At 39.7% G+C, this 24230-nt stretch overlaps 1 protein-coding gene across 3 annotated transcripts; it reads left to right on the forward strand.

The window, feature by feature from the left end:
- The first annotated feature begins 2413 nt into the window (after positions 1-2413).
- Positions 2414-19713, forward strand: LOC130083361 (natural killer cell receptor 2B4-like). 3 transcript variants are annotated; one of them, XM_056248372.1, is made up of 6 exons: positions 2414-2579; positions 2954-3229; positions 4003-4104; positions 19000-19067; positions 19246-19317; positions 19550-19713. In XM_056248372.1, exons 1-6 carry the CDS (start codon positions 2453-2455, stop codon positions 19640-19642), a joined length of 738 nt encoding a protein of 245 aa, XP_056104347.1. In that variant the 5' UTR covers positions 2414-2452; the 3' UTR covers positions 19643-19713. The 3 variants fall into 3 exon arrangements, with proteins under 3 accessions (XP_056104347.1, XP_056104348.1, XP_056104349.1); XM_056248373.1 differs by having other exon boundaries at positions 2954-3223; XM_056248374.1 differs by lacking the exon at positions 19550-19713 and having other exon boundaries at positions 19000-19114.
- The last annotated feature ends 4517 nt before the right edge of the window (positions 19714-24230 follow it).

Here is a 24230-nt window from a genome sequence, read left to right on the forward strand (position 1 = left end):
AAACAGTTTTTTCAGCTAAAATGTGCTTACTTCTCATGCCATGTGTCTATTTTCTTTGGAGGATGAGTAAAATGGATGGCTTTTCAAAATTATGTGGTCACATGACCAATTTATTCTATGGTTTTCCAGAAACAAGGGGTGGATCTACTTCCCCCCTGGCACAAAACACTCCCTACCATTCTTTTGCTATTTTGTCTGCCATTTCATTTGCTTTATCCCCATTGTGTGCTGGTGTCAGTAACCAGTAAGTCGCGGTTGCACATGATCACATCACAAGATGGCGCAGTGGCCACAGGTCCTTTCCTTAGAAAACCCTGGATGCACAGTTATAGAGTCCACTGCCCGATGGGATGCAATGGCTTTTCATGTGTTTGTGCTGAAACCTGTTTCCTGTAAGTGAGTTTTCCTGACTCTTCTGCTGACCATCTGAGTAATACTTTCCATTAGAACTAAAACCTCTGTCGATGTGAGTTTCACTTCCTCCGTTCAGCTGCTCTGCAATGTCCCGCACAGCCTAAAATATCTGCTCATGCTGGTGTGTAAACAACAAAGGATGTGCCGTTGCACATATGCATTGAACAAATGTACATTTGTATGCCTTCTCTTTTGAAGAAAACGTGCTAGACGCTGAGAAAATGGCACAAATCGCTTGCAATGGTGTGGTTGAGGTTAGTTTGTGGTTCACCAGCTTGATGTATTGTGGACCAATCGCCTCATGCAAAGTGCAAACTCGTATTATTCTCTCACAGACGCACGTTAAGCTGTTTCCACGAACAGATACAGGAACGCAAAGCACCTTTGACAAAGTGAGTCTCTTTTTTAAGTTAACTTCCTTATTCCGCCTGGGATTTCACTTCACTTTCGCTCCCTGGTGGGGTGCCAGTGCTTTTGCTCACTTACAGTAAACGCTCCAGCTCCACATACAAGCAGTGTCAGAGCTGTTGATGAAACTGCTGTTCGTGTTAAACTCTGCTGAGTGGGAGGCGCAAACAGACATAGAGACCGCAAAGCCCCTAAAGCTCAAGCGCATCTCGCAGAGGCGTCTCAGAGGTATTGTGTGTGTGTGTGTGTGTGTGTGTGTGTTGGCACTGTGTTTGACACTTGTTTGTGTCAGAAGGGCAGCGGGTAGATGTACACAAACTGAGCGACTCGAAGCGGTCGGTGTGTGTGAGGAAGTAGTTTTCTCTCTTCTTTTTCTTCGCTTTTTCCCTGATGCCTCAGCCAGTCTGTCGTCTAAACGTCCGAACATGAACATCTGTCGAGAATCCTGCTCCATTTTAGCAGTTCTCCTGCTTTTCCTTCTCCGGGGTGAGTACATTGAGAAACATCTCAGTTTATGTCTCAACAGGCTGTAAGACACTTCCTTATTTGTGTTTGATGTGGAATTAATTTGCATCTGAAAAACTGCTCTTGGTTATTCGGTATACAGGCACATACGTAGTAGCCTACATCTTGGTTGTATGTGTTGATTTATATGTTTATATGTGTGTGTAAGTCTGACAAAGTAGCTTGAATTAACTGTGTATTAACTACCGCAATGCATGTTTAAAAGGGTTGTATTTAAGTTGAAATGTATTTTACCCGTTTAGAGGCGAATTATCATGCATGTTGTGTTTAAGTCTTATCCGTGTTTCATCTGTGAGAAAAGAGAAAAGTTCAGCTCAGGAAACCTTAAGTCTTATCTTTACTGAATGTGTCCAAATGTAGCCGACCGTTATTCTGTTGCAACCAGCATTAATGAAACGTGTGTTATTTCAGTGTTTTAAGTTCACTTGTCATTCAGAGGCAGAGCTATGGAAGAATTTTTTTTTTCAAATGTGCCCTAAGTAAATGAATAAAACAGAAGCTGGTGGAGGAGGAGGAGGGGGTGTGAAACACTTCCTTTAGAGAGCGAGAATGGACACCCGAAACGATGAGCCGAAAATGCAGATCATAGTGCAAATAATAAATTACAGGTCATGCTAGAGTCTGAGATTCAGATATCTGGTGTGAATAAAGTTATTCTTCAGCCTGACTTTGCTGTGCTTCTGGTTTTAAGAAGATAAGAGTGAATTAGTGAGAAGTGTGAGATGGTCTGTGATGATAGAAAACCCTCAACTCAAATACTGAGCTTCTTTTGATGGTTTATTTAATATTAGCCGTCTCCCCTTTTCTCATTGGTTCTGATGATGTTGTTGCCAAACTAATTCATCTTAGGGTGAATGTGAAAAATATGACATGATTTTGTGATGATTGTAACCAGAGTGGTTTGTTGTGTGTTGTAGGGTCACGAGCTGCAGATGTTCATGTGCACAAAGCTGTCGGAGACTCACTGGATTTAATCGCTGATTATACAAAAGAGGGTCTTGAAGTGCAGTGGAAATATAATGAGATTGATTTTGCTGAGTATGACAAAGATCAGATCAAACAGATCAAACGGACGGATCCTCCATTATTTCTTGAAAGGTTAAAGATGTATAAGGACAATATTAGTATAACAATAAAAGACCTGAAACTCCAGGATTCTGGAAGATTCTCTATTGTTGCAATAGCAAAATCAGGTCAACTTCCAACAAAAGTCTTTGTGCTGCACGTTCATGGTGAGTTTATCTTGATATTCATCCTGTCAATGCTGTTAGGATGTAAACACACATAAACACTCAAGAACTAGTTAAATACGTCTAGTCATTTAGCTGAAGTTAAATAGTTCCTTAATGAAGGGAACCGAACACCTTTAAAAATAATGATTCAAAAAGGGAATTTTCGCAGTGATGTCACAATCATCCAGTGAACAGTTGTAGTGTAAATAACGTTCCCCCACTATATATATATATATAATATATATATATATAACTTTACACAATGAACAGGTTTAATGGATGTGAAAGGTTCTTCATGGAACCATAGATACTAAAAAATAACCTTTATTTTCTAAATGTAAATATATTTGATTTAGCGTGTTATTCTCCTCCAGATCTCATCAGAGATGTCCAGATCGAGGTCAATGATTCCTGGCTGGAGTCAAAAAACATTTGTGTGTTTCATCTTCGGTGTCTGGCGTCCGGCGATCTGAGTCCCTCCTACAGCTGGAGTGGAGATCCGGTCCAGACCGGACAGAACCGGAGCATCAGCATCCGTCCAGCAGAGAGCGCTACTCTCTCCTGCACCGCCAACAACACCGTCAGCATCAAGCGCACTAACCGGACTGTAGTGTGCACAGAGAAGGGTCCAAGTGCGTCATCGGGTACAGGTTTGCATTAAAATACTGAATTACTTAAATTCTATATGGATCAAAAGATTAACTATTTTTTACTAAAAGGAACTATCGAAGTGATTTAAAGCTAAGTCAATACTGTACCCAGCTAACAACAAATAGGCTTATTTTCTAAAGTTCTCATTAAGTTAGCAAAAAAAAAATTCTTGGTTATACGAACGCTGGAACGAAGAAAGCATTCCATTATCATTCCGCAAACAATTTGGGAATGTTATTTTTATATGTATGAACATACTGAAACGAGTAGTATAGCAATTAAAACATGTTAGATGAACATCCAACTGAAACGTTTAAGAAAAAACTTATACATTTTTGTGTTAATGTTTTGAAAACATTAGTAAAAAAACAGATTACTTTGACCTAACATTTTTTTAACGTTACTGGAAGGAAGAACGTTTGTTCATAACTGTGAGAGAATCTTGACAGAACGCTAGTTAGTTCGGGGTAAATGCTGTCACAGTATTTCAAGCTTTTGTTTATTTACAATTGTAACAAAGTTACAGTTCAGGAAAGGAAGAGGCAGAAACAAATACACATGTCTAACATAAAGTTTAATGATAAAGCAAAACATAAACAACAAAACTAAACAGCGTTTTATAAATAAAACACATTGTGAAATGTCCCAGACCCGGTCCTCTCTCGCCTTAAAATAATGAGCTCAGTTTTTATCATACAGGTTTTGTAATATGTAAATTACAATTGGTATTTGTAAATATTGATTTAACAGTCATTTGTTTCTTGTGATGCAGGGTTTGATCTGAAGTATCTGCTGATCGCAGTGGGCGTCGGTGTCGTCGCTGTCGTCATACTCGGGGGAAGCCTGGCCGTGTACTGCAAGTGGAGGAGGCGTACAGCAGGTGTGTTACACACGCGGCGGACATGGACACACACAGCAGAAGTTATTAAACCAATTAGCCCAAAGAAACTGCGGGTTACTAGGCTAAATGGATTTTACCCCTACGGAAAGAAAATATATTTATGATCAGTGTATTGAATGGTTTAAATATATTGAAAAATGTGTGACAATACTTTAGTTACTATTAGTTACTTTCACATAATTGAGTTATGTTTCTGCTACACAAGGTATTTGAGTTGTGTTTACAAGGAAAGTTGTGTTGGGATTACTTAAAGGGATAGTTCAACCAAAAATTAAAATCACCCCATGATTTACTCACCCTGAAGCCATCCTAGTGTATATGACACTCTTCTCTCAGACGAACACAATCAGAGTTATATTATATTAAAACATGTCCTAGCTCTTCCAAGCTTTATAATGGCAGTGAATATTTTTTTTTTTTTTTGGAAGTCCATCAAATCACATCCATCCATGATTAAAGTGCTCCACACGACTCTGGGGGTTAATAAAGGCCTTCAGAAGGGAAGTGATGTGTTTGTGTAAGAGAAATATCCATATTTAAAACTTTATCGACTAAAATAACTAGCTTAAACAGACGCCCGTACGCAAGTCGACTTACGCCAGAAGAGTAACACTCGACGATGTATGACGTAGATGTAGGAGTAGCGTGAGCTTTGACGCCTCTCGCGGTTCAAACACACAGGACTGGGCAACAATGATGGTGATGGTGGAGAGTAAATGAATAAAACAGAAGCTGACCGTGTGGGTGGAGGGGGTGTGAAACACTTCCTTTACAGAGCGAGAATGGACACCCGAAACGATGAGCCGAAAATGCAGATCATTGTGCAAATATACATTACAGGTCATGCTAGAGTCTGAGATTCAGATATCTGGTGTGAATAAAGTTATTCTTCAGCCTGACTTTGCTGTGCTTCTGCTTTTAAGAAGATAAGAGTGAATTAGTGAGAAGTGTGAGATGGTCTGTGATGATAGAAAACCCTCAACTCAAATACTGAGCTTCTTTTGATGGTTTATTTAATATTGTTATAGTGTTAGTTAAGTAAATGCATTGTTTGTTACAGTTATTTCACATGTATACGTAATGTGTTCTTATTAGCCAATCAGATGTGGCTACGTCATTACGTAGGGATTCGTTCACTGCTTGTTTATGTTTAGCGTTAGTATGCTCGCAGGCTCCGTTGCGGATGGTTTTATAACCCATCAGCGCTGGGCAAGAGCATAAAACCCCCGTTGATGTAAAGTTATGTCTTGATAAGTAAAGTAAAGTTCCTGAAACGGACTCTCTTTGTTGTGTGCATCTCTTCACGCCTCCACGCACACTGAATCCAACCAAACACGAAAGCACAACAAGTGGTGTCAGAAGCTGAGCGTGATTGACAGTCATCAGCGAATTGTGCGTGTTGTGAACTGCTGGGACATCCTTTGTGAATCGATGGACATTATAATTACTGCCAAAGCTGTTGTAAAGTATTAAAGACTGTTTGACCACGTTTGGTCGTCGCATTGACCATAAACTCACGAAAATAAGTGCTGCACGGAGTTTCCCTTCACCCATCGGAGAGGCGTGGCGCTGACAGTCTGCCAAAGCTAGCGCTGCTGTTGGCTGCCTTCCAACTTTCACTGCCAACTTTCACAGATACTACTAATCAGCCCTGCAAACCTATATTGAAGTTCACAAACCACAGAATTTTAGTATTCAGTTTTAGAACTATACTAGAACAATTAACAAAACAAAACAAAAAACATTCATGGAATATAAGCTTCTGCATAAAGCTGAGCCTCTGCAAACGACAGAAACTTGGTATCATCAGTGAGTGAAAAAACGAAAAAAAAACAAAAACAATTCAAGCTAAATTGTAATACAACATGGATGTGAGTGAGCCAGAGGTCCACCTCGGAGCATCAGCTGCTCCGGACCCCCCACAATGGCTACAGGCTGTGCTGTCACAACAAAATAAGCAACTCCAACATGCCATTTCACCTCTGCTCCAAAGATTGGAAGCGACAGAGGCTAGTTTGTTTACCCTTACGCAGCAGCCCCATGCTAGTAAGGTAACACGTGGTCCCCACCAACATGACGACTCTTCCTCACTTGCAGCTGCCCCTGATAGAACCCTTATGACAGATGGAGATGCTACAGGGCCTTCAGATGCTGAACAGCTTTTTGCTGCTGAGCTTGCGGTCATTGATAGACACGTACGGAGCCCAATTAGTCCAACTTCCTCCAGACCTGGCCCTGATGTAAGACCTAGAAGCCGTGCACAGCAGAGTATGTGAGCGGAGCGGACCGGAAAGAATTTGCGCTCCACGCTCAAAGCAATCCGTAATTACTCCGCTCAAGCTCCGCTCTGGGTTTACAATTTTCCCCTCCTCGCTCCATCCCCAAGCCGTCCCTTTAAGGACTAACACAGTAACATAATGAGGGTCCCTACATGCAAAACGAAGCATTGGGAACTTTGTAAGTGTACAGACCGTTTAATAAGAAGATAAAGATAAAGACAGTCCACTTCGTGTATACAGACAGGAGCCATCTTTGGAAAACAGTCTCGACTAGTCAAACCACGAACGCCATTCATACAGTTCAGAAGTTCACTGAACTTCATACAGTTCAGCTCACTTAGCACGTCGTTCGTGGTTTGACTAGTCGAGACTGTTTTCCAAAGATGGCTCCTGTCTGTATACACGAAGTGGACTGTCTTTATAAAATATCTTCCTATTAAACGGTCTGTACACTTACAAAGTTCTCAATGCTTCGTTTTGCATGTAGGGACCCTCAATATGTTACTGTGTTAGTGTGGGGCTATTTTGAGTCTTGTAAGTGACTCAACTAAAACTCAAATAAAACTAGCAAATTATTTTTACTTATTATATGCCCCCATTACTAGCGTTATACGCTAAACAGTTTTTAGAGATAAAACTCTTTACATTCGATTATCATGAAAACATATCTCAGAGAACGGTTGACTAGGTACCAATGTTTTATTAGACCAAAGGTTCATTTTGTGCCGGAGTTCTCCTTTAAAGGGTTAGTTCATCTGGACAGTTTGTCCTGGACACTGATGCGTCCAACCAGAGCATTGGAGCAGTGCTCTCACAGTTACGGGGGGAAGAGAAGGTTATCTCATTTGCCAGCTGTCTCCTCACACCAGCTCACCAGAGGTACTGTGTCACACGTAAGGAACTCCTAGCAGTTGTCAGGTTCACAAGACAGTTCCGCCACTATTGCTGGGGTCTAATTTCTTACTCATGACGGATCACAGCAGTCTAATGTGGCCTGTCAGCAATAATATCTGGCCCACGCCGCAGCCTGAAAAGTTCTGAAAGACATTCAAAAGAGTCTGTGGATCGCTAGACACACCTCTAAAATAACCGTCATGAAATGTCTAATATTATATTAAATGCGTCTCTATAGCACGCGTTGTTTATCGTGCAATTTATACGCAAAAAATGAGTTTTTACGTGCATATAAGCAGTTTTTCGCATGCTTTTGATACGCACTTTATTGCGTGTAATACACACACACCCCACACCACTAATCCTACCCAACGTATAATACACACGCACCCGACACCACTATTAAACCTACCCATGCGTATCATATGCACGTAAAAACTAATTTTCGCATATAAATTGCACGATAAACACAATGCGTGCTATAGAGACGCATTTAGTGTGATCGGGTTGTCGTTGCAGATAAGACACACCGGCTTTGCATTTACAAAACTAGATAGGATGAACGCATAGTTGTCTTTTCATTATTCTTTATATGGCTATTTTCGCTGTCAACTTTCCTTTTTAGACTCTTTGATAGTGCCATTTTCTCTCACCAGCTAGCTTAAATGTTAACATCACTCTACACACGACATAATAGCGTACCTCCAGCACGTAAATAATGATAAAAAATGCAGTTTAGTATGCGAGGATGCCATGGAATAATTCTAAGTTTAAAAGTAGTCTACGTCAAATAATTATTACAATAAGTTAGACTCCATTGTGTAACAAGCAAATTAAAATGATACACATTTATTATTCACAATATGGAAAGAGGAAATAAAACATAGTTCGTTGAAAGTATGACTCAAAAATGCCATTAATGGGCTTATTCAAGTCCTCTTATATTTTTTGAGTTATTTTTATCCATTCCGCATCTCCCACATGTGTGTTTTGGCAAGGCGGGATGTGTTGTAAGATGCCGCAATATATCGGGAGACATGTGGGTCAGACATGATTTTGACCACTTCATTAAGTTTTGTTTTGTAGAAAGCCTTTCTAAAAATTGAATTTCGTTTTGTATCTTATTTTTAATCAATGTTTTATCAACCAATTGCCTGGATTTAATAAATAAGAAGCAAATATAGCAGACAATATAATCAGGACATGGAGGCGCCGGCGAGATTGCATTGCTCGTGAACTGGAGCTTTTCTCATAAATCAACCGAAACTCAGCGTTTAAGCTGCCTCACAGACACCAGAAATATATAGAAAGCTTAAAAATGTCTAATTTTAAACGAAACAATTTAAAACGACTACTCTCTGCTTATGTAATCCATATGAAATGTGCATTTCTCTCTATAGGCGCGTTAACTACTGCGGTCACTATTGCAGCCGACACAGACACTAATAAACAATTAAAATGTCTCCTTGCTATATTTGAAACTTTCATAATCATTACTTTCGCCGGTTCCTTGTGACAGCTTTTGCGTTATTGGCAGCGTCACCCTCTGGTTACATGAACACAGCGTCACCACCGAATCAGCACCGAAAACATCGGGATTTTTTTTCGACTAAATAGTCGCACGACCTATTCGATATTCTATAATTAAATCAACAAATCGAATATTCGAAAATCGTGACTCATCCCTACTGCTTTATTAAAGGGCATATTGCAGGTTAGAGGACCCAACGAGTCAATGTATAGAAAAATAATGTAGGAACTAGATTTTCTTTAAAATATATATATAAATACGCTACAGAAGCTTCTGGAGTCGTTTTTGTGAGAAAATTTTACTTCCGCGTCTGAAAATGGGCGTGGCGGGCGTGACGTAACGGGCGGGAGAGCGGTCGATTCAAACAACAGGAAAACAATGGATCGCAATGACATTTCGGACGCTGAGGAAATACTTGCTCGTATGACGGACCACAGCCATACAATTATGAGCCTGCTGTGCTGCCAAGAGAGTAGGGACAGGCCAGGACTAATCTCAGACAGAACGGTCAGAGACACATTGAGTTGTGGTGTGAGGAGAATCAGTGAGAACAGGACAGGTGTCTTGGTGAGAGACGTGCTTATAGATATACACGTTCGCTAACGATATACACTGTGCTCACAATATTGTACAGATTATACCATCGTATATCAGGCCAGCAGACTTAGTATTTTTAGGGTAGATTTATACTATTAAATGTATAAAAACTATACTTGAGTATATTTCTATTGTACTAAAAACATACCCAAGTACATTTTTAATACATATTTTTCACCTGGGTTATAAACAGAAAATTAAAGATTTGAATATTTAAACAACCTGAGTAATTTTGTTTTTCAATTACAAGTTGCCTCTATTTAGGGCATGACTACCTATATCACACTATTTCATGCCATTGGTAGGCCTACAGTATTAGACGATCAATATTCTTGCTTCGGCATCCCATGTTGAACTCCATCATATCGCCGGGATGATAATCCTCCGATCTGAAGTGAACGCTACACACGACCGCGGTTCTCGAAGCCGATGCGGAAGAGAAATCCCGTCTCTTCACCTGCACAAACCGCACCAGGCACGAAAGATATACAACACCGTCCCTTTTCTTGTTATGGAAACCTGTGGACTCGATGTCCTGACAGGCCGGAGTTTTTGCAACCTCCACAAACAATAATTTACCATGATGATGATAAATTAAAATACAAAAACTACCGAAAACACACTGACTCACGGCCGCTCTCACTGAATGCCAGCCTACTCTGCACTGAGCCGAGGCTGAGGCTCCCTAGCGTGACGTAAAATGACGCGATTTTGAAAAAAAAAGCCGTTTTTACGAGCAGTCCAAGAAACGCTCACTTTATCTACTAAATTAGTGCCCTTATGTTGTTTTAAAACATTTTAAATCCTGCATTAACTTTTCATATGGTATTTTCATACAAGGTTATATATTAATTTAGATTTTTTTTTTACCTGCAATATGCTCTTTAATGTATCCAGTGTAAAAACCAGACACCGCCACACAAATGTGTTTTTTTGTTAAAGGTGCCCTATGTAAAAATTTAGGTAAAATTATCCAAAAAATGAGCTACACGCATCAAAAGAATGAGAAGAAATAAGTGCAATGATGTCATTAAAAAATTGACAAGTTATAGTGCTGCCGAGATATAAACCTAAATTAGCATGCTAAATTACTAGCGCCGGCCCGACTGGTGTCGTAATACCAGTTTCGGCCATGGTAGGCGGTATGCGGGCAACATACATAACCACCAGCCAAACTGCAGTACACGAATAACTCGCACGGCTTGTGGGCGTACTTGAACCTGATGTCAATCGCGTCTATATGAGACCGGCCTTTATAATTTAGTGTTGAGATGTTGTTCATTGAGTCTGTAATCTCTAAAAATCTCCAAATGAACTGCGGCCTTACTATCGTGTCAATTGATTTGATTAATATGCGCGAGGGAGAGAGAGAGAGCAGGAGGACTGCGCTCGTGTTGTTTGAAGACGTGAGAGTGCGCGCGCGCGGCCGGGGCTCTCTCTCTCTCTCTCTCTGCTCGTTATGCGCCCTGTCAAGCGCAGCAGTCATTATATTCTACATCACTCACCGATCAAAATAGGCTTTGGCGGGACAAAGCGGACGATTTGACGGTTTTAGAAGATTAACAAACCGAAACTAAAAAACAGACTAGAGTAGCCCAACTTTCTGGAGTATACTGCCCCCATCTGGTATGGAATATGCGGAGTATGAATTTTATTTTTTGGCAGACATTCCACATGGCACCTTTAATGACTGTCCTACTACAGGATTTAACACAGAGTAACAGCTCACTACCAGTTACAAAAGGCACTGTAACAGTCTGTCACAGGCAATTCTAGTTGCATTTTTCATCAATTAATTTCTTAAATTATCCATTGACTATGTTCTGGCCCGCCATCTAGTGTCAAAAATATTTTTTGGCCGATGCCAACCTTACTTGCCGACCCCTGCTGTAAGACAACCAGTCCCATGGGGAAGGTCAAGCTCTAGTCTAGAGCTACCAGGCTGGAGCACCTATGGACCGACTCCACTTTGATATTCTAGGACCATTTCCAGTCAGGCAACAGGTACATCCTCGTTATAATTGACCAGTTTACTCGCTGGGTAGAGGCATTCCCTGTCCCTGAACAAGGAGCTGAGACAACAGCAAAGAGGTTGGTGTTTGACTTCATCTCACGTTTTGGGGCTCCCTTGAGATTCACACTGACCTTGGACGGATCTTTGAGAGTTCGCTGTTCACAGAGGTTTGTCGCCTGTTACAAGTAACCAAGACCCGGACCACACCATATCATCTGGCTTCGAACGGGCAAGTGGAAAGATTCAATAGAACGCTCTTGCAGATGATACGGTGTTATCTGGACCAAAGTCAGTGGAATTGGGATGAACATCTTGCCTTACTCACTGCAGCATACAGGAGCACTGTGCATTCAGCGACAGATTTAACACCAAATCAGCTGATGCTGGGGCGAGATGTCTTCCAGCCACATGACATCTGGCTAAGGACGGCTGAGGTTACCAGGGAAGCTAAAGGTACACCTGAGTTTGTCCAAGAACTGCAAGCTAATCTGCAGTAGGCTCATCAGGTAGCGCGCCAGAACTTACGATCCGCTCAGACTCGCCAGAAAAAGGTCTATGACTTACGAGCCAGAGAGAAGTCCTATCAAGTAGGTGATCTTGTGTCAGTGAGGGTCAGTAGCAGGAGAAAGGGTTACAGTCCAAAACTCCAACCCCCATGGCAAGGGCCATTGGTCGTCACAGCACGCCTTGGACCAGTGCTCTACCGAGTCAGGGACAGACGAAGTGAGAAAGTACTGCATCATGATAGCTTACAACCCTATCTAAGTGACCACATACCTGCCTGGATGCAGCGTCTGCGACACAAATACACCTACATCGAGGAAGGCCCCCTGGTTCCAATAACTGCTCAGGTACCTGTTGCCGCAGGGGCAGAAGCACCAAACCCGTCATCCTCGGACAACTCTGTGTCGGAAGAGCCTCGGACCCTTCTTGTAACGGACTCTAACTGTGACCCTAATCCCTGTGGAAAAGAGGGGACGAAGACAAAAAGGGGGCGACTTGTTCGAGCCCCAAGTCGTTATAGGGACTAACTAAGAAAATAGAAGACAACAAAAAGTTAACTGTTCACCCTCAAGAGGTGCTTTTTCTCATTGGTTCTGATGATGTTGTTGCCAAACTACTTATCTTATATTATATTTATAACTTTATCGACTAAAATAACTAGCTTAAACAGAAGGCCGTACGCAAAGTGACTTACGCCAGAAGAGCAACACTCGACGCGATGTATGACGTAGCTGTAGGAGTAGCGTAAGCTTTGATGTCTCTCGTGGTTCAAACACACAGCGCTGGGCAACAAACTCAAGCTATCAGACATTTCTCTTTAAAAATTGTTGTTTAGACTTCTAATTCGTGACGGGTGTTTTGTTTTGTAAATCGATGTTTACGGCCATGCCGAAAGCTAGTTATTTTACTTTATAAAACCCCTGGAGCCGTGTGGAGCAGTTTTATCATGGAGAGATGCACTTTATACAGCAAAACATAAACAGCCGATCACTGCCATTACAAAGCTTGGAAGAGCCAGGACATTTTTTTTTTAACTCTGATTGTATTTGTCTGAAGGAATAATGTCATATACACCTAGGATGGCTTCAGGGTGAGTAAATCATGGGCTAATTAAAATTTTTGGGTGAACTATCCCTTTAAGGGTGCATGTAGTGCTGGGCGGTGTACCGGTTAACTCCACTAATTTGTGTTTGACCAATTAGACTTTACAGGTTTTCAACATGCACCCTTAAAGGGGATCTATTATGCCCCTTTTTTATAAGTCTTATGTGTTCCCAAAATGTGTCAAGTCAAGTCACCTTCATTTATATAGCGCTTTTAACAATATAGATTGTTTCAAAGCAGCTTCACAGTGAAAATAGGAGATTACAGTAACAGAGATTGTTTGGGCTTTACAGCAGCTCTAGAATAAAGTTATTGTCCAGCTAAAGTTAGTTTTGATTGATTCACTTCCGTTGAAACGATCATTAGTTGTTAACTTTAACACGACACCGTTCTAACAGAAAACTCTTAACGCGCTCTGGCCGCTCATCCACACAACGACAGTGTTTGGGCCTCGAGAACGCAAACCTTGAAACAAGTTCCAATGCGCAAGTCTTGAAAAATTATGAAAAAAAGATTATCTCTGCACAAACTTCAAAAAATGCAAACCTGTGAAACGCTGACGGCACATGCCTATTACTTGTTTAGTCTATAAGTATGCGCGTTTGAATATACATGTGCGCAGGCGTGTTGTCTTTCTTTACATGTTGACCTCAACAAATTACTTGTCTGGCCTTAAAAATTAATACAGAATTATTTATCGCTTCCGCGTATCCATGTGAACTGGGATTATTTTGACAACGTTTTATAACGTTGCAACGTTTACAACATTTATGTCTGTGAAGATTCACCTCAAAATAACACACAGATCATTTATTATAGAGGGTATGCATTGATGTCACTTTCCCACGGGAACACGCCCCCTCAGCTGGACTGAGTGGCAAAAGAGCTGCTGCGTAACTGGATTTAATAGGGGAAACTGCGGAAACGAGAGTAAAACAAACGATGGTTGGACTCGATATACGTGTTCCTTACAACTTAGGCCAAAGATCCAGTGATCCATGGATATTGACACGCAGCCATCGTGTTTCCTGACACTCATATGTGCCTGATTTCAATGCCGGGGAAAGACTTGAAGCAAATTTGCCTGTCAACGCTTTATATAAATACAATATAGGTAGGTCTAAATCCAGGTGATCACATCAATGTTATATATAGGCTATAATCATATTGTCCAGCCCTAAAACTTGTAGCCTATAGTTTTTTGTCAGTTTATTTAAAAAGTTGGCTTAGTCATAACTGGCTTAAGCATAAACCGGTCGACACAGATCGTTTTTTGCCTCTTACTCGGATTTCGCATTATGTAAACGCATTAACCTGCTTTCTGTCGGCTTATTGAAGTGCGCATGTGTGAAATGTGACAGAAACGCATCCTTTGTGCAGATTTAAACACACCCAGACAGAGCGTTTTGCTGGAAAGGAAGAATAAAATATATCACAAACGCAGACTCTTTCATGACACAGAACATTATAAAAATGTCCTCTCATCTCGTGCAGCAGAAGTAGAAATGGTTCAGTCAAAACGCTGCATCTGTAACTGCATGAGAGGATAATATACAAACTAAGTTTCCCGCTTGACATGTTGCAAGCTTTATTTAACATCAACCGATATAACAAATGAAATACTCAAGTCAGATACGCAAATGATTGTTTTGTCGTTACACAGGGTCATGGCCTGATTTATTAATAAAGTCATGTAAACATGCCGCGGTTTACTTGCGTTGTTATGGTTACTGTAAACGTACTCAATGATAACTGCAAATCCACTTTTCTCTGCCTGGAGTCCAGTTGTTTCTATGAATTGCATCGATCCATTTGCTTCTCTGTTCTGTAAAAACTTTCGGCAGTCTGTAAAAATATACCTCAGATTTCTTGTCAAATGTAGTTGTACAGTCAATCGCAAAAATCTTTCCCATTTTAGATGTGATTTTTGTGTTTTTCACGGCATTCACGCTGAAAACCAATGCTGCCGCTCAGTCTTTTTGCCACTCAGTGGGCGTGACCGCAATCACTCCAGCTGGCAGTGACGTCACGCGCATACCCTCTATACCATGTTGTAAATGCCCATTTTTGAGTGGAAGGAACAACACACTGTTTTCCTGCATGTCTTTTTAAATGCAAATGAGCTGCTGCTCCACCCCCATTTCTAGAAGAGGCGGAGCCTTTACAGCACACACACACACAGAAAGCCGAATGTCAGGTGTCCCCCGATTACTAAACTAAGTTCTCTTGTCTTATTCGTTTTTTTTTTTTTTTTTTTTTTTTTTTGTATTTGTCTGTTTTGTTGTTTGTGTTTTGGACCGTGTGTGTCCTTAATTAAGCTTTAATTGATTGATTGAAATGCACACAAGGTCACATAAACACAGTCGGTTATTACTGTGAACGTAAACTGCAAGTAAAGAACGTGTATATTCGATCTGTGTATTAAAGTGAAAGCAGCGTAATATAAAGTTCCTGGATATGCTGTTAATATGAATCAAACAACAAAAGAAAAACAGAAAATCACTCACTCTGTCGAGAAAAATAATTAGCAGCTTTAATAAGAATACATTTCTTACGTGAATGCTGCTGTTAAATGCTCTGTCGAGGAGATAAACATGGCGGGCTGTGTTCAGCTCACTGTGGGCGGGGCCTACATGAATAGGGCGGAGTCATCAGCAGTTGTGGGCGGGACCTATGTAATGTGATGTCACAAATGCTACAATCTGCAAATGGCTTATTCTGAGACACTGCTTATGATTTATGTGATTTAAAGAGGAGCAGGTGGATTTTTACCTTAAAGGGATACTCCACCCAAAATTGAAAATTCTGTCATCATTTACTCACCGTCAAGTTGTTGCAAACCTGTATGAGTTTCTTTCTTCTGATGAACACAAAGGAAGATATTTTGAAGAACGATTGGAACCAAACAGTTCCAAATCAGAAGAAAGAAACTCATACAGGTTTGCAACAACTTGAGGGTGAGTAAATGATGACAGAATTTTCATTTTTGGGTGGAGTATCCCTTTAAGGTTGTGTTCACACACTGCTGACACATTTATGTTCAAACACCATGTGTGAATTTTGCATAAGTAATACCAACACAACTTTCCTCATAAAATCATATCATATTGTCACATATTTTTCAATGCATGACAAGTGGTAATTCCTTTTGTATTATTCAATATATTTTAATATAGTAATGCAAAATATTTAAACTATTTAAAGCTGCAGTAGGGAGTTTTGAGAAAACGTTGACTTAGCCTGAAAATTTGAACAAGCACAACTTACAGGTCCCACCCCCTTGCTCTCTGCTGCGCTACAGCCCTCCCTCCACAGCTCGTCCTCCACAGCTCGTCCTCCACAGCGGAGCCCGTCGTGAACGCGCAGGCTAGTAAACAGGGCCACCGATGACGGTGGATAAAAAGTTATATGGCACATTCACTAATAGGGACTAAACGTCAACAATATGCTTTACATTGACTATGGCCTGCCCATACTTTGACTACAAACTTGGTCCTCAAATCATTATGTATTTTCCAATAGCCTACATGTAACTTTATATCGTTGCACTCTTTCTATAAGTTATAAATAGCTAGTAAGATAACATTAATATAACGGTAACTAACGTTACAGTATGTAAGTAATTATTCTAGCGATATATAATGCCAGATAAGGTGTGCTAGTACATTATTTCAGCAACATGACAAGCCAGTGAATTAGCAGGTTTCTACGGAGCCCCTAAAGGGACGTGGTGGTGGAAAAATTTTTAGGATGGGAGATTTTATTTTTTATTTTTAATCTTTTGCGTTCCCTCGCAAAACTTTTGCGTTCCCCCGAGAAACTTTGCGTTCCCTCGCAAAACTTTTGCGTTCCTTCGCAAAGATATTTGCGTTCCCACGCAAAACCTGTTGGCAGCTCGGACAGACACCTGTTTAATGTCCCGCTGGCAGTGTTTCAGAGCTCCGTACGTTAATGGAGCGTTTCATAGTGTTTGAACTTGGACTCTAATATAAAGAAATGCGGTCAGTGCTTAACTCAATGTGTTCAGTGAAGTTGGCAATATATTCACATGGTGTTCGAACTTCCCGGATCAATATTCTTGAGCTAAACGTTGTTAAAACACAAACGACACCTATTTACAATCACAGTAACCTAGACAACGAGCTACAACCCAATTCTCCTCAAAACGAGCTTTATAATATATAAATGGATCTCTATGAGCACGCAGGCGGCTGAGTCCGAAGGGACCATCTGCAAAGTGCAATATAACCCCAAAAACGACTACAGCATCAACTCATAGTCAAAAATATAAAAATAGTCATTAACTTCAATGTTACAAACCACCCAATTCAGTTTACACAGTCATACTGCACAGCTTCTGCACATTTTATATTATATAAAAAATATATTTAATAACTTCACTGTAACACACCAAATTTAGTTCACACATCACTGCTCTAATGTTGGTTATACAACACTTAGTTTGGGAAGTAATTGCACATAAAAAATAAGTAGGCCTATGCTTTACACAAATTATATTGGTACTGTACGCAGCTAACATAATAGTTACAACCATAGCTTTTGCATTATATTTGCTTACTGAATTTGATGGCATTACACTGTAGCCTATAACAGTGTGAAGTTACTGAATATTTTTTCTAAAAAGGGTAAAGTTATTGGAACTGAATTTGGTGACAGTAGCCTACAGTGTATCACAGTGAAGCTATTGAATATGTTAAATCATATAAAATGTGCAGAAGGGTTTTGGGATTTGCACTTTGCAGACGGTCCCTTATTCGGACTTGTCTCGCCGGTTAAAGACATTTATATTATAAAGCTCGTTTTGAGGACAATGAGGAGAATTGGGTTGTAGCTCGTTGTCTAGGTTACTGTGATTGTAAATAGATGTCGTCTGTGTTTTAACAACGTTTAGCTCAAGAATATTGATCCGGGAAGTTTGAATAGCATGTGAATATATTGCCAACTTCACTGAACACCTTGAGTTAAGCACTGACCGCATTTCTTTATATTAGAGTCCAAGTTTAAACACTATGAAACGCTCCATTAACGTACGGAGCTCTGAAACACTGCCAGCGGGACATTAAACAGGAAGTGTCTGTCCGAGCTGCCAACAGGTTTTGCGTGGGAACGCAAAAGATTGAAAAAAAAAAATCTCCCATCCTAAAAAAATTTCCACCACCACGTCCCTTTAGGGGCTCCGTAGGTTTCAATTGTTGCTTAGCAGAGTGGGTGACATTTTATCTACATGTTATGCGGCTAGAGTTTTGACACCGAGTCAATGGGCTCTGTGTAATTCTTTCTTTTTCGCTCGTTTATCGTCATCAGTCTTTTTTCTTTTACCTCTTTGTTTTATGAGCAGGTGTCACTCGAGAATTGGCAGTTTAGGTTGTTTCTCCGTCATAAGCACAGCTGCAGCACGTCGGCAATCTTGAGTTTGAACGACGGCTCGCGCTCCGGCGCTCGCGCTGTGCAAGAGACTGAGGGGTGTGATCAGCGCGTACATGAGCGTGATTGACACTGCTAAGACATTCCTCCTGGCTCTGATTGGTTGTTTCTGACCGGGAGCGTGTATTTCTTGCAAATGGCAATAGGACCACTGGGAGGAGCCAGAGGAGCTTGATTTTTACACAGATTATCTGTCTCATATTCTACTGTCAGGACATAATGACAGTTTTAGCAAATACATGTTTTCAAAAGTTACCTACAGCAGCTTTAATATATTTATCATAAATATATGAAAAAAAAACTCTTTCTGTAAGGGTTTCTATAGCATCCCTTAGTTTCACAGGGCTTATTGCTCTTACAAAACGTTTACTCCATAAAAACATTTATTTTGAATGTTTGTAGAGTAATTTACAATGACTTTGAACGCGGCTCAACCAATCAAAATCAAGGAGCTGAACTATGTTTTCTGAAAAGCGTTTTATTCATGATTCACACACTTTCAGGACAAGATGAGAGTCAAACTGGGATTACGGTCTATGAAGACGTGAACACTGATGGCGTTGCGAAGGTGAGCGGCTCATTTCTGCTGTCCTAGATTAGACTTCTGCCTTTCCTGTGCGTGTGCAAGATGCACTTCAATAACTACTTGTGTATGCATTTCTATTTAATATGCATGCAAACCTCATTTGTGGCCTAGCAATGTAGATACACTTTTAGCAGCTAACCAGATGTAATCTATATCACAGAAACGCCCTGAAAGTGTTAAAGGGATGTCCATTTATGAAACTGTGGACGACCTGAAACTCACACAAAACATGGTGAGTACTTTTATGCATCTAACATTGCTGTCACCCTTTTTTGCTCATAAAACGGGTTTATAATATGCATTAACTTGTGTTGCATGACATGCATTAACTCTGAGTGGGCATAGTGAATGTGGTTATAGTCATGAACATCTCAGCTGCGTGTTTCCAGACGCTGGTTGACCGCACCGTTGCAGAGCATTTCTGTGTGATCTGTTGTAACGCCGTCCTCTCACTCCCTCTGCAGCCTCAAACCCTGTATGACAAAATCAACTTCCAGCGTCACCCTGCGGCCGGAGCCGGCGCCGCCACTTCCTCGTCTTACCAGGAAGTGCTGTGAGACAGACAGACAGACGGACGGTTCCTGTGTTTCTTCACCTCTGCACCGGTTCACCTTTGGCCTTGCATTAAATGTACTGTGTCAAATATTTCAACGTTTTGTATGAAAGAGAATTGTCTTTGCAAAAGGCATAATTCACAATGCACCACAATATTACATTATGCACACTATCATTCAAAAGTTTGGGCTCAGAATTACATTTTTAAAGTAGTCTCTCATTTTAAAGTAGGCGCCATTTATTTAATCAAAAATACCGTAAAAACTGTAAAAATACTAAATTTTAACACTTTCCCCACCAGAGTTGTGCTTTTGATCATTTTCAAAGAAATTTAATTTCCCAGAGTCACTGCTTTTAAACAAAATAACTTTTTTATTCACGCATTATTTTTTTATCAACACTTGAATGTGGGTACGTTTCATAAAATAAAGCAAATTTTTTTGCAAAAATCACGTTTTTACATGCAGATTATATTCAGAGCGATGATCAAAACACAGATGTAGTCCATCAACACCCCTAAAGCTTCAGTCCTGCAGCTCGTCCCGGGCGACAGCTCATTCTGTAACATTAGGCAGTTTTGATATAGATATGCTGTTTAAAGTTGGTGATCCCGTTTATTTTACATATGCATATGATTACATATAATATCGCTTGTTTTTTGCATGTGTTTTGATCCGGAGCTTCTGTAGTCTTCCAGAAGAAGTGTAACAGCGCCCCCTACCGTATAACAGTGGAAACACGGAAATTACGTCAATTGTGGAGAAAGAGTTTAAAACTGTTTTCTATTGTAATATATTTGGAGTAATTTATTCCTTTCACACACTACGGTGGAAACACATTCACCCATTAAATCCCTCGATTGCAGAATCTTCCACTTTTATTACTGATATTTTACGCCAGTTTCGTAAGAGGTGATGGTTTTGTTCTCCTGAACCCACGGGATGGAAACGCCACTTTATCTGCAAATGTTTCTCGCTATATATTCAAATTTTGCGCATAAGTTAAAATTCCCAACTTCGAATGGAAACATGCAGCTAGTGTCACATGATTCTTCAGAAAAGTGTCATTCGCTCAATTATGACATTCTGAATGCAAATATGACATTGTTTGAGATGCCTTTGTTATGACAACTTGACATTACCAAGACAACACAACCTGTCATAAACATGACATAGCAGATTAACTATCAAACTTAATAAACCACTTAGCTTTATGGGTTAACATTACATTAAACTGTCATGTGGCTGGTTTTGACATTGGCTGTCATGAGGCCATTATAACATTTTAATGACAAATTCAATGTGTACCACTGTAGTTGAGGTCAAGAAAAATATTCATGACAGTTATAATGGCTTCATGACAGCCAATGTCAAAACCAACCACATGACAGTTTAATGTAATGTTAACCCATAAAGCTAAGTGGTTTCTTAAGTTTGATGATTAATCTGCTATGTCATGTTTATGACATATTTATGACAGGTTGTGTTGTCTTAGTAATGTCAAGTTGTCATAACAAAGACACTGACAGGTTATGATGTATTGGTTTGTCAAGTTGTCATAACAAAGGCATCTCAAACAATGTCATATTTGCATTAAAAATGTCATAATTGAGCGAATGACACTTAATGACAGTTGTCACAAACATGCATTAAACCTCCTTCACGTCATGACATGATTATGAAGGTGTCATGTCAGTGTTACCCAATCTCTTTTAAAAATATTATTGATCCCAAACTTTTGAATGGTAATGTATATTTTTCCTACACTCATCTTTGATATAATAAACAGTTGCGACACCGCCATAACCAAAGACTTTCTGCCTCTTCTGAATATGATAAATACTCTAGTTTCATATTGGCATGCATTAATAGCAATAATATTGAGATCAAAGACTAAAAGGACTAACAGGACAGATGTGTGAGTGACGTTTTGACATGACTCAGTAAAGTTTAAATGTAATGTAAATGAGAATAAATATGTGTTGTTTCTGCATGTCTTTATGGTATTTGAACACAGGTGAATTATTGTAATTGGTCCATTGAGCTGCTCGGAGGGATCCGTTGTGTTATTCTGCTTTAAGTGTGTGTGTGTGTGCGAGTCCTGATGCAGAGTCAGATTAAAGATATCATGTTAAAGTCACTTCCTCGCCTTATATTAACTTTCAGACAGTTACATATCGGGTCACTTAAATGCTTAAAATACACTCTTAAAATAAATAAAGGAAGAAGCAGTTTTGGTTCCTCAAATACTTTTCCAGGGAAAAGTTCAACTTCATAAATAACCTTTTATTTTTTTTAACATAAAAAAAAATCTAAAAAACATTTGAAATATCTCTATTTATCACTCTTTATCACACAAATCAGAAAATCCGGTCAACAGCCCAAAATAATTACATTTTCGCCATTTTTTTTGGAATAAAATGTTGTATAAAATCAGGAAATATATATATATGAACAAACCCCTTTGTAAAAAGCTTCATTATATAGATAAGGATAAAACTGTAAGGTGTGGTGTACGTGAGTGTTACTGAAGTGGAGATTTCTGGCTCAATGTAGGAGGAAAAACGGCCTTATACTGTAATATATACTGTAATATTGTAATTGAAATCTACAGATGCTAATAGATAAAGTGTTCTAAAAGATACAGTGAAGTGTACTTTGGATGTTTTCTGTCCACTAGTCTGAAAAAAAAACATGATCCCAAAATCTCAAAATTGACACTGCCTGCAGTTTCCCTTATTAACCGTGGAATTTGTGGTAACATTTTTTAAAAAAACTACATTATTTATGATGCTGTGAAGAAAATTACACCAATCAGACTCAAACCAAGTAAAATACTCAAAAATATCTCTTTCGCTCCTCCCACTCCCGTTACGCAATCGAGTCGGCCTCTCAAAATACTTATATATTTTATTGCAAAATATGCATAATCAATTTTTTTTTTTTTATATATATATATATAGCCTATACCAATCCCGTATGTGGAAACACTGGTATAATTGTCTTCTGGTAGAACAATGATTTTCCTTTTATATTTTTTTATTATTATTATTTTATTTTTTTTATATGTATGTATGTATGTGCGTTTATGGATATGTATTTATGTATTGTTGTGGGTAAGATTTGGACCTTGAGTCTGTCATAAAAGGATTTGATTGATTGATTGATTGATTGATTGATTGATTGATTGATTGATTGATTGATTGATTGATTATCAAGTAGTTTTATATTCCTCATTGTTTTAGTTTGATTAAGCCGTTCGCAATGCCTTATGGGATTGTAGTTCTTTCCCTCAGTAAAGCCGTTGAGTGCACAGTCTTGTACCTTTGTGTTTTTGTCTTATTTTCAAATACTGTTTCGCTTAAAGTGTGTAATGTTATGATTCGCCCTGGTGCTGGTTGGCTTGACTCATGGCTTAAAATGCTTTGACAAAGAATTTTTTGAAATCCCTATGGGAGAAATGAATGTAAAATGACGTGTACAGGCACTAATGCACTGTAGGAGTATCTAGTCTTTGCTGTCGGTCAGCAAAGAGTCACTCACTTCCCCTTTCCTTTATTAACGCCAGATATTTACTGACATTTATAGGTCACCTAATTTCCCAAAATAGCATCGATCGCTTCTCTTTCACGGCTCGTCTTCCTCCGCCAGAAGCGCTCTCAGTTTTGACACGTCCATCCAATGCTCAACTTCAATAGATTATAGATACTTTTCAGAAACAAACTATATCGTGTTTCTGAGACTCGCCAGTGCCGCCCACGAGGTCTTGTTTCCCGTCTCGATCATTAACCATGAGTGGGTCACACTTTAGTTTACGGTCCAATTCTCACTATTAACTACAACTTTTGCCTCAATAAACTCATAATAATGGCTTATTACTGGAGTTAAGTTTAGGTATCGGGTGATTAAGGGATGTAGGATATGGCCATGCAGAATAAGGCATTAACGTGTGCTTTATAAGTACTAATAAACAGCATGATAATAAGCAACTAATAGTGAGAATTGGATCCGAAACTGAAGTGTTAGCCGGGATGTTAGTGCAGGTCAGCAGCTTGAAGGCCGTCGACTCAACACACCCTGCCTGGACAGCAGACGTGTGTATTCAATAGTCTTATCTTCTGCACTTATCTTCGTGTTTTACTAGTCAGCTGTTATGTAGGCTATAAGTTGTGCATTTATTTTGCGCTTTCCGTGAATCGACCCTGAGCCTAAGAGAAGAACAATGCAAATGAAGCATTGAAATATTTCTAAATTAACGTCACTGGGAAGTTTGATCGAGTGTGAAGTGTTTCAGTGGAAGGTTTTTTTTTAGGAGGCATATTTCTGGAGTATACTGACTCATCTCTGCTGAGATGGAGGTGATGAGTCCGTTTCTAGCTAAAGCTGACCACTTCCCTTTAGTCACAGTGACCTACACCCGACGTGTCAGTTCTGAGAAAGCTGTGACACGCATGTACTCGCGCTTGCAGTCCTGATGTTCATGGGGTTTTTACAGTCTATGGGTTTAATATGCATAAGTTAATTATTCAGTGGCGCTGGTCACGGAAGTATTTTCCCCTTCGTTTCTTCCATAGGGGTTTTAAAAAACTCT

The sequence above is a fragment of the Rhinichthys klamathensis genome, unplaced genomic scaffold, assembly GCF_029890125.1.
Source record: "Rhinichthys klamathensis goyatoka isolate OS25496 unplaced genomic scaffold, OSU_Roscu_1.1 h1tg000054l_1, whole genome shotgun sequence".
In the NCBI taxonomy this organism is placed as follows: domain Eukaryota; kingdom Metazoa; phylum Chordata; class Actinopteri; order Cypriniformes; family Leuciscidae; genus Rhinichthys; species Rhinichthys klamathensis.

Bases quoted from the DNA above. Each gene is read 5' to 3' on its own strand.
- LOC130083361 (XM_056248372.1), top strand. From the start codon at position 2,453: ATGTATAAGGACAATATTAGTATAACAATAAAAGACCTGAAACTCCAG. The intron at 3,230-4,002 runs GTTTGCATTAAA...CTTGTGATGCAG, and splicing joins AAGTGCGTCATCGGGTACAG to GGTTTGATCTGAAGTATCTG. The intron at 4,105-18,999 runs CAGCAGGTGTGT...TTCACACACTTT, and splicing joins CTGCAAGTGGAGGAGGCGTA to CAGGACAAGATGAGAGTCAA.